Genomic DNA, 11079 nt, shown 5'->3' on the forward strand with positions numbered 1-11079 from the left:
AGATTCAGACAATGGTGGAGCAGAGACACTTCTTCTGTCACCACCTATTCTTTTCCCAAACAGAAGAAAATGCTGTTGTCTTCTCATGACCCAAATTCAGTGATCTTCCACCAAATGGAGCCAGTTCCAGGGCAGTTTGCTGAACAGACTTCACTAGATTCTTTAGTGGCTTTAGTGGATTTGATATGATGTAGGGCAAAGAAAAAAAAAAAAGAGACATACCCCTTCCTCCTCAGCTCACACATGTAGAGCATTGTCTTTATTCTCCTAGATGGTCTGGAAAGTTCATTAATGTCCATATTTAATAGTAACTCCTTTCCTATTTATCACTACAAAATTGTAGGACTGTGTTTCTAAAAGGTTGTTGGCTGAGCCTGGAGCAGATCTGTCCAAAGTCAAAGGGGGATTTTGGATGAAGGAACCTTCTGGAAGAAGGTGGATGAGACCCATGCTGGTCATCAAATCCTGGAGGAAATGGCTGGGCTCTTCCCTGATGGATAGCAACAAGCCAGGCTTAAGAGATGATTCAAGAGCACAGCAAGTGAAAGATGCTCTTCTAATGCTGCTGTGCCATTGCTTTTCAGACAGATAATTTAATTATTGTGCCTATTTCTATGTTGGTTTGGATGCCACTGATGAAATCTGACTGTCAATTATTTTTGGCTGTACTGTTAGTGCCCACTTTCCCTCTAACAGCTGGCTCATGACCATTTCCCACATCTAATCCTTTAGGATTTCACTTTTTTGCAACAAGCAGTGGCTTCAGCCCCTGCTGGAGGTGGCAGCGGCTGTTTTCTTTATCAAGCATGTGAACAGACTTGCTTGCCTGCAAGAGAAGCACAACTCCATTAAACAAGACTCGACTGTTTGCTTGCCCATAAGGCTTTCAGCTACCAGGGAATCCTGGCAAATGGAGTTGGTAGAGATACTAAGAGCCCATTGACTCATTCCCTTTTCCCAAAGGGATCAGTCCTGCCTAATCCAGCCCTGACTGCTCTGCCTCTGGTTTAACAAACTCAAACTCCAGCACAGCAGATGCCACAGCTCCCCTGGGCAGTCCAAGTGCTTCACCAGGTGGTTCCCATGATGTTTGCATCAACATTTCCAAGGAAGCCAGTCCACGCAGAGAGTTCCTGGGAGACCTCATCCTGCAAGATTCTTCACTCTTGTTTTTGTCTGCTCCCAAGCTCTGTTACCCTTCTTGCCTTCCCAGCTCCTCTCTTTTCCTCCCTGCATCCAGAACTCAAGTACAGAACTACAAGTGAAAAATCTCTAAGGGGGATTTTGCAATGGTCCCAAATGTGCCACCCTCTGTTTCCCACTGTTTAGCATTCCCATAAGGAGTGGTCTTCCACAGAAACTAAGGAAGATGGCTTGGTGAAGAGGAGAGCCATGACAGGTTTGAAGCAAAACAATGGCATTTTGTTGTCCTTGTTTGAAGTCACCCTTTTCCTCCCGGTGGTGTGAAAGCTTCTCTAAGGAGAAGGATTCGACTGGACTGGTTGTGACTGGAGAGTCCCGGGCTCTCCTACATTTCCCGTTCTCTCCATAGCTCAGATTTGCAGGGTTTTGGGGGGGTGACAGAGCCTCCACACTCCCTAGAGTAAAACACCATGGCAATGATGCCATGGGAACAGGTGGGTGGTGTTTGCACCAGTTCCCACTCTGTCTTGCAGAGCTAAGGTAGTTTAGCATTATTAGTGCTAATTACAGATGAGGGAAAGACATTCATGAAACATGAATAAAGAGAAATTAAATGTTCTGATTTCATTCAGACTTGCTGGGCTTTCGAGAAGAGGCCAGAAATAGCACTGAAAAATATTAATTTGAGGTGAAAACACAAAGGTGTTTCTCCATTGGCAGGAAAATCTTTAGCCAAACTCCTCCTGGAAGTAAATCCCTTTGTAAATGGCAGTCGAGCTCTCCTGGGATCTGGCTGTGAATTCCTGGCCATAACACAGCAGCCTGCACCAGAAAATGCCACGTGGCTCATGCCAAATTTTGAGATACCCAGAACTACTCTGGGAAGTCTAAGAGGGGGTGGAGCCTCCTTGGGAGGATTAAAAGTCCAGACCAACGACACCTCCATTTCTCTTTCCATCTGGAGGCTCAAAGTGGCTCTATCTTCCCCTCCCTATTGCTGTGCTTCTCTTCCTTGCCTCAAAGCCAAATTCCCCAGTGGATTTTTTTTTTTCACTCAGAGATGCCTGAAAGAACTCTGCTTATAATTCCAGAAGGAAAAATCCCTGCAGAGCATATCTGCCTTATGTCCCCTTGGTAGAGATTTATGAACTGGATTTTAGCCTTCCTCAAAGCCTGAAAAACAATTCTTGAAACAGAGTGAGAAGCATTTACAAGTCCTTGTAACAGAACAAGCAGAACAGAACAATCTGCTTTCAAAAGGTGAAGCTCTGGGGGCTGTGAGGACAGCTTTAGGGGTAGAGGACAACTCTTTAAGGGTAGAAGTTAGTTCTTTGGTCCCCCTTTCTGCACCAGAAGCAGAAGTTCGGATACACCAGATTCTGTGGTTCTTTTCAATTACCCAAAACTGTTGCAGAGCTGCTGTTGGCCCGAGAGATTTTGTCTTTTTCAGGCTAATGCTGATATCAGGATGGTGAGAGACTGACCTCAGAAGCAGCGTCACCACTTCAGGTGGGGTACAAACACACCATCATTGATGGGTTCCCTTCTTCAGAGCTTCTAATGACCAAATTACAGAGTAATTTAACTCAGAAGGAATGAGACCAGGTCTCTCAAGGCCCTATTCAGGCAACTTTTGAATATTCCCAAGGATAGAAATCCCACCACCATTCTGGGTTCCTGTTCCAGTGTTTGACCAACCTCATGCTGGAAACGTTTTTCCAAGAATCACTGGCAAATTAATTGCTCACATTTGGGGATTCCCATGTAAGGAGTCACTGTGGGAGGATGAACGTGGTCTCCAAGCCCAGGAATCACTCAGAGCCACATCTTGCAGGTAGGAGCTGGGATGGCCAATGCAGGATGGCAAACTCCAGAAGTGACAGACCAAGGGATACACACAGGACAAGAGGATTAAAGTGCCTCCACTTTCAGCTCCTTCCAGCAAGAGCTGACAATTACAAAACTCCAGGTTCCACCTGAGCTCTGCTTTCCTGCCTGTGATGGGGGAGGCAGTTAGAGCCTACTTTGGGATTGAATTAGATACAGTTATTAGAGACTCATTAAGGCAAAGTAATTATTGATTTTATAATGGTTTTTATTGCTGGAGAACCTAGTGAGATCCATACCAGGTCCTACACAAAGACAGGACTGAGAACTATCCCTTCCTTGAGGAGCAAGAGGGAAGGACCCACTCCTGCAAAACACCTCAGTACATTTAAAACTCATTTTTGGGATTTGTTCCCCTTGAGATCATCCCTAATCAGAAAAATTTTGATTCTGAAGGGTTTACAACACAAGGTTTAGTTGTATCAAACCAGACCTTGGCACTGGCCCAATGGCCACCAAGGTGAGATGGGCAGATGAGAACCAGGACAGGGAGCCAAGAAAGGTCATTTAACCACTTCTAAATGTCTTTGCTCTTTGTGGAAGTGCAGTATCTTGATTGACTTCAGTTATTCTTTGTAAATTGATCAGACAAAATCCACAGATCACTTGCAATCTTATGGGCTTGGATGGAGAGGGTGCAATTAGAAGGAGCTCAGGAATATTGCAAGAGAGCTTTAAAACCAATCAACAACTCTCAATGTAACATTGAAGCTGTGACTATGTCCAGGTGGTGTTTTGTTTTGTCCTTTTTTTTTTTCTCCCCATGTATAAATTTTGAAACTTCCCAGGTCATCTGGGAAGGTCTCATGGAAACAGACACTTATTTGTAAGGGGGAGAGGGAAACCAACCAACTGAACAAGCTGTAATTATTTAAAGATGTAAAATACATCTATTATGAAGTAGTATGGCTACCAATCCACGTAACTTCTACACCTTTAGAACTAATGGAAATAAAACAATGATAATAAAACCAAAAGGTTTCTGCTCGACTCTGTCTACCCTTGAAGGCGTCTTGGAGAGGGCAGGGGGTAAATGATAAAATACTGAAAACACGAAATGCACCTGGAGAAGAAATGGTGAAGTGGGTCCTGTCCCAGAGACCTCACAATGAAAGAATTAAAAGGAATTTTAAGTCAGAAAAGATGAGATCATGTTTCTCAGAGCCCTCTTACAGTCAAATTTTGAACATACCCCAAGATGGAAACCCCACCACCTCTCTGGGTTCCTGTTCAGCGTCTGACCACCCTCATGGTGGAAAAGTTTTTTCAAATCACAGAATATTAAGGGGTTGAAAGGGAGCTTAAAGCTCATCTAGTCCCACCCCTGCAATGTGCAGGGACACCTTCCACTAGACCAGGCTGCTCAAGGCCTTACTGAACCTGGACTTTGACACTTCCAGGGATGGGGGAGCCACAACAACATTGGGCAACCTGTTCCAGTGTCTCACCACCCTTAGAGTTAATAATTTCTTCCTAATATCTAATCTAAATTCCCCCTCCTTCAACTTGCACCCATTACTCTTTGTCTTATGTAAAATTCCTATATAATAAATATTAGATTATTAATGAGAACCAAAATATTTGGTAAATTAATTGCCTAGACCTGGGAATTCCTAAGCAATGAGTCGTTGCAGGAGAATCAATATTGTCTCCAAGCCCCAGAGCCACACAGAGCACCCTCCTAGATGTAGGATTTGGGATGGCCAACACAGGATGAAAAACTCAGAGGTGACAGACCCAGCTTGGAGCAACTCAAAGCCAGGCTTGATGGGACTTGGAGCAACCTGGCCTAGCAGAAGGTGTGCCTGCCCATGGCAGAGAGGTGAAACCGGATGATCTCTAATGTCCTTTCCAACCCAAATCAGTCTGTGATAATGATTTTGATAAAAAGGAGGAAAAGCCCCAGTACTGGTAGCACCCCGAGCACAGCAGAGAGGGGAAAGCCTTTGGGGGCACTTAAAAACCATAATGACTTCGCTTTTTTGGTCTTCCCACTAACTTTTACTCAGTAAGCCTTTTTCAGCCTGAATGCTTCCAGCTGAAACCAGAGAAAACACCCTCGAGCCGAAATCAGGCCGTCAGCAAGGGCTGTGCTTAGCCACGTCCCACTCCGTAGGGACACAGCCCTCCTCTAGGCACCCAATCACCCTGCCAGGTACTGCCCAGCTTCCTTCCCAGTCCAACCAGTTTACAGACCGGTACAACTGGTGGGACGAGGGAGACCAGTATTTAGAACCTGCCCATCTCTGCTCTGGCAGCCAACCGGGGAGCTCCCCTTCTATTTGGTGGGGGGGCGGATCTTCCACCCTTATAAAAGGAAGTGGGTGGAAGAGGTTTGGTGTAGGAGGTGTTCGGGGTCGGTAGAGGTGCTTTGGGGGTGGCTGGGGGCAGAGGGAAGGCAGTGAAGGATGGGGGTGAAGGCTGCCCAGCCTGCTCCCCAAATGGGTGTACAAGATGGGCCTGGGGAGAGCAGTGGATGAGAGCTGGATGCAGGAATGGGGAGCTTCGGTGGGGGGGGAAAGCAGTGGGTGCCTTCAGTGCCCTGGGGCGATGTGGGTGAGAATGGGGTGGGAGCTCTGTGCTTGTTTCCTTAGGATGGCTGCGAATTGATGCTTGGCTGAGTGTGAGAAGATGGAGAGCTCTGCACCCCCTGACTGCATGGAGAGGGTCAGAGCTGTGCCTTGAAGTCCCTGCAGGAGCCTTGCCCAGGGGTGTAAGGTCACAGGGAGCCTTCCTGCAGTCCCTGGGTGCAGGCAAAGCTGCATGAGCCTTGTCCTTGCTCTGTTCTGCTGTGGGTGCTGGGCTTTTGTCTGGGCACAAGGACTGGGAATGAGCCCATACAGGGAGAGGCTTTTTCCTGGAGGCCTGGCTCCCTGCCCCAGACCTGCAGAGGTACTAGCCTAGGTGGCCATGCTCATGGTGAGATGGGTGTCTTGCCCTCAGAGGGCTGGGGATGGTTTTCCTCCTCTTCCTCCTTGGAGAGGGGAGCACTCTGGATGAGACTGAGGTGGGTCTGGAATAAAAACATGAAGGAAAGATGTACATGGAGATAAGGGAATCAGGTACATGAGATAAGGATGGCAGATGCTGGTGGTTTTGGTGTGCTGGGGAGCAGGGCAGTCTTCCCTCTTGAGGAGGAGTGTTCCTTTGCTGTTAGACAGGCTACAGCTGTGGCAGTGTGAGCATTAATGCCTTACAGAGGTCCCAGCACTTCAGTCCCTCCCAAAGAGCCTGTGGAGAGCTGACTTAGCAGCAGTCAGAGCTCTGCTGGTGATGAACTTCTCTGGGCTGTATGAGCTGTCCTGGGGATCAATCTGTGCTGCTTGACATGAAGCTGGTGCCTGATAATCAGACTCCTTGGATCTGGGGATCCAAACTGCTGCCGGTGCCTTTGGCAGCAAAAGCATCTCTCTAGCTGTCTCTTGATCAACATAACATGCAGATTTCTTGGATAAAACTGGAGCAGGCCTGTGAATAATCATCACATGCCCTTGAAGGCAGAGGACTAAAGTTCAGTCTTTTATCTTTGCTAAATCTAGTTTTGATGACCAGTCAATATCTGTACCTGGATCTAACATTAAATTAATGTTCCCTAACACGTTTTCCTCCCGAGCCCTTCCAAAAGGGATTTGGTTTGTGCTGCAGCACAGGAATGTCTGGCATGAGGTGGGAATGGCTCCTCTGGTTGGGGACCCTGGGATTGCTGTTGATTTTTCTCATCAAACTTTCTCAGAGCTGTGCCAGGTGCCTCAGAGCCCCGTACTGTGTGCTGCGGAGCTTGAAGCTGAGCTTCTGATCAGTGCTGGTCTCTGGGATTAGTCTTCAGGGAGAACTGGAGCTGTGGGATGAAAGCCAAACTGAGCTTTTCTTGTACACCCACAGCCAGCAGAAGTCCTAGAAGAGCTACAAGTGACTGGGGCTCCATGCCAGAAATAACTCCTTATGTATTGGTGTGACTTCTTGGAAAGAACTGCAAGATGGTGCTGCTTTATCTCTCCCTCATCCAGAGCCTTCTGTTCCCAGTTGCTGTTAGCAGAGTGTAGGAATGCTCCCCAACTGGTTCCATGCACTGCAGTCAGTGGGGCAAGCAGTGGGGTGGAGATGGTCTAATTCCAGGCCTGATCTTTCCATGGGAGCAGCACTTCCCATGGTGTATTGGGAAAAAGATGGGTCACTGGCCTATGCTGATTCTGGGTCACTAATCATAAAATCACAGAATGAAATGAGTTGAAGGGACCTTAAAGATCATCTACTTCCAACCCTTCCTGATGTGGGCAGGGAAATCTTCCACTGCCCCAGGAAAAACAGACTTTGGGAGATTCCCCAGGCCAAATTCCTGCTCGTAGTATGAAAACTGCCATTGGAGTATGTTGTTCAGGGCTGAGTTGGGTTAAATTATATGTATTCACTAGGATGGAAACTCTTCCACCTCTCTGATCCTATTTATCTTCATGGATGTTTCCACAGGTATTTAAGGAGGAAAATTGGGAGAGTGTTTTGTGTATTTGTGAGTTACAGCTTCCCTTCAAGTCTAGGGCAGAATGTGACAAAGACCTGCTAATCCCTCTGCAGCTGCTGAAGATGCCAGAGGGCCCCTCAGTGAGGAAGTTCCAGCTGCTGACCTCCCCTTTTGTGGGACAAGTGGTGGTCAAGGTGGGGGGAAGCAGCCAGAAGCTCAATGTCAATGACCTGAATGCCCTGAGGCTCCAGGACTCCCAGGTGAGCTGTGCTGCAGTTGAATTTACAAATCCTTGATAAGTCTGAGGGAAGTCACCACTGTCCCACACCTGGGTGACAGAAGGTGCAGAATCTGTGAATGTTTCACCTGGCTAAGTAGAGGTGTCTGTGCTGTGGGCACTTGTCAGAAGTCACACGAGGTCAGTTCTGCTGGGGCTTCACTGGCCTGACACCCCCAGATGATGATTTGGACCTGACTGGCCAAACCCTGGTGCAGCCCCACCTTGGATTAAAGGTGGGGAGCAAAATGAAAAGCATGAAATGCACCCAGCACAGAGTGGGAAGATGAATCAAAATGATAATGACAAATTTCAAACCCCTGAGCATGTGTCATGGTGGGCCTGATGGGAGCTCCTGGCAGGGATTCAGAATTGAGTGCATCTGAACACCTTGTTCTTCAGGCAGACAAAGAAAAGAATCTGCAAGATTCCAAGACTCCAGCTCTGATGGGAATGGCTTGGATACTCGTGATTCCCATGTTCAGGGTGGACTGATGTGCCCTCCCATGGAGGTTGCAGAAAATAAGTCACTTGCATGGAAACAGCCAGAGATTTTATCTCTGGAAGTGTTCAAAGTCAGGTTGGATGAGGGCTGGGCAACCTGGACTAGTGGAGATGGTCCTTGCCCACAGCTGGGGGCTTGGAATGAGATGAGCTTTAAGGTCTATTCTAACCCAAGTGTTTCTAGAAAGCTATGATCCTTTATAGATCATCAGCACATCCCACTTCTTTTCTCAGGTTCATGGGAAGAACTTATACCTGGCATTTGTGGCAGCTGAAGAGACAGAGACAGAAGAGACAGCGCTGCAAAGACAGGCTGCTTGTGGGGCACACTGTCCTGCCCAGGGACATCAAGGACAGGTTGGTGCTTCACAGCCCCATTCCCAGGATGAGGAGATGCAGGAACCCCAGCACTCAAGACCTGAAGAAGCCCCAGAGGCAGCAGAGGGTCGGGGCAATTGGCTGCGCATCCACTTTGGCATGTTCGGCAGCGTCCGGGCAAACGAGTTCTCGAGGGCAAACAGAGCCAATAAAAGGGGGGACTGGAAGGATCCTGTGCCCAGGTATTTACTCTTTTCTCCCAAACGAAATCTGTGTGGGAATGCTCTGAGCCTTGATTTTCAGTGATTATTTTTAAGGCATGAGGTGAATGTTGGGTATGTTCAACCAGAGAACCCACAGTGGAATTGTAGGATGCAATTGCCTGGGGATTATAGTGCCAGCTCTGCTAAAATTTTTGTCTTGAAGAGAGAAGTTTTAGGATGCCAGGCTGAATCATGCCCTAAAAATGCCAGTTTCTCCCAATTATGTGGGTTTTTTTTAAGCTGTGGATAAATAGCAAACATCTCATACACCTGGAATCACAGACAGGAGTGATGCTGTTGAAGGCAGCACTGAATTGAGAACATGGCTCTGGCTTATGTCCTATATCCCACTGGAATTGTACAGAGCAAGGGGAACCAGCTTCCCAGAGAAGCTGTGGCTGACTCTGGATCCCTGGAAGTGTCCAAGGTCAGGCTGGACAGGGCTTGGATTAACCTGGGATAGTGGGAAGTGTCCCTGCCCATGGCAGAGGGTGGCCCAAGATGATCTTTGGGATCGCTTCCAACCCAAACCATTCTATGATTTTTTTGAAGGATGACTTTATTTCTAGGCACATTTTTTTGGTGCTACTTTTAACATTAATTTCTCTGATTTGTGGACTGTCCTGCTGGGGCCTTGGTAATCCAGGGTCCCAGGGCAGCAGAAAGAAACTTTCCCCCAGTTGTGTGGGTTCAACACCAAGCTTCATGGCTGCAGTCATCAAAGATGCCACCTTGCCTTGAGACAGTGGCCAGCTGCAGAGTATAACAAGTAGCTCAGAGTTGTTTCTGATGAGAGACTCCCAACTTCCCTTCTTCTCCCAGGCTGGTTCTGCACTTTGAGAGTGGAGGCTTCCTTGTTTTCTACAACTGCCGGATGCTCTGGTGCTCCTCTCCGAGGGCTGACCCTGCTTCTGACATCCTGTCTGTGGAATTCCACCGTGGCCGGGCGCTGCATGCCCTCCGTGCACCCGATCCAGTCTGCTACACCCTCCTAGACCAAAGATACTTTTCAGGGCTGGGTGAGTTTCAGGGAATAAGGGCAGAAGGAGAAATGGAGGAAGGTGGGTCGGATGTCTACAGATGCAGAAGTGCATGTCTGAGCAGTTTTCTCTTTAGTCTAAGAGCTTCTGGTTGAGGGCATGTGGTCATCTTCAAGGTCTGTAATAACAGTAGAGGGAAGAGAACCTCTTCCAGTCCAATCCCAGTTCTAAATCTACTCTTTGGATGCCACCTCTGGTACAGGGAATGATGTTGCTGGCTGTGATCCTTGAGGCAGAAATCCCAGTTTGGAGCCAGCAACCTCATTACCTTAATGAGAAATATCCTTACTGTCTCCTTGTTTCTGGCCCCTTCCAGGGAACATCATTAAGAATGAGATCTTGTACCTGGCCAGTATCCACCCGTTAACACCAGGCTCCCTCTTGGCTCTCTCAGATCTGGAGCGTCTGCTGGACTGTGCCGTTCAGTTCAGCTCTGAGTGGCTGCACAACAAACTGAGTGGCCAAGGGCTGCACCCCCAGGTGTACCAGAAGGAGCAGTGTCCCCTGGGGCATCCCCTGATGAAGGGCATTTTTGGACCCTCGGGTGGCTTCAAGAGACTGACGTGGTGGTGCCCTCAGTGCCAGCCTGCAGTGCTCCCAGGGGATGGGCATCCTTCCCCAGTCACTGAGTGAATTGTCCTGCAGTGTGCTGGGTGGTCTCTGATCCATGTTCTTCGTTGTCCTAGAAGGCCTCTGTATTTTTTTTTTTTTTTTGGGGGGGGGGGGTGGCTGTTGAGTTTGGCCCTTAGGGAGTTGGCAGAGTTAAGCACTCAGTGGAGGACCCCTGAGGAGTGGCTGCAGAAAGGAAAAAGTGGATGTTCATTTTTTTGTTGTTGTCAGGGTGGCACAGCAGTGTAAAGAGTTTGATCAGTTCTGAGGTGTTTGGTTGATCTGTTCAGGTGGTAGTGGATGGGAAGTGTAAAGGGTTAAGCAAGGGATTGCTGTGGTCTGAAGTGACCCTATCCCTTGACCCTGGAGGAGTCAGCAAAACAGAGGATATCCCTCTGCCTAAACAGTTTGATTAATTAGGAATTAAATAATCCTGCCTCTGTCTGGAGCTGAATGCCTGTGTGTGCTGGGCTGTGATTGGGTGTGGTTAAACATGAGGAGCTGTTCCCTGTGTCAGATCTGACAGGAGCATCTCCCTCCTTTCGTGTCAACATAGACAAAATATACGTCAGCAATGCT

The 11079-nt window shown here is 48.0% G+C and overlaps 1 protein-coding gene across 1 annotated transcript; it reads left to right on the forward strand.

Moving 5' to 3' along the window:
- The first annotated feature begins 6702 nt into the window (after positions 1 to 6702).
- NEIL2 (nei like DNA glycosylase 2) lies at positions 6703 to 10524 on the forward strand. The gene is given in 6 exon segments (XM_062488391.1): positions 6703 to 6741; positions 6743 to 6939; positions 7566 to 7749; positions 8505 to 8830; positions 9674 to 9870; positions 10208 to 10524. Coding segments are annotated over 6 exon segments (1260 nt in total).
- Positions 10525 to 11079: the final 555 nt, after the last annotated feature.

This window comes from Cinclus cinclus, chromosome 3 (assembly GCF_963662255.1).
Source record: "Cinclus cinclus chromosome 3, bCinCin1.1, whole genome shotgun sequence".
Classification (NCBI taxonomy): domain Eukaryota; kingdom Metazoa; phylum Chordata; class Aves; order Passeriformes; family Cinclidae; genus Cinclus; species Cinclus cinclus.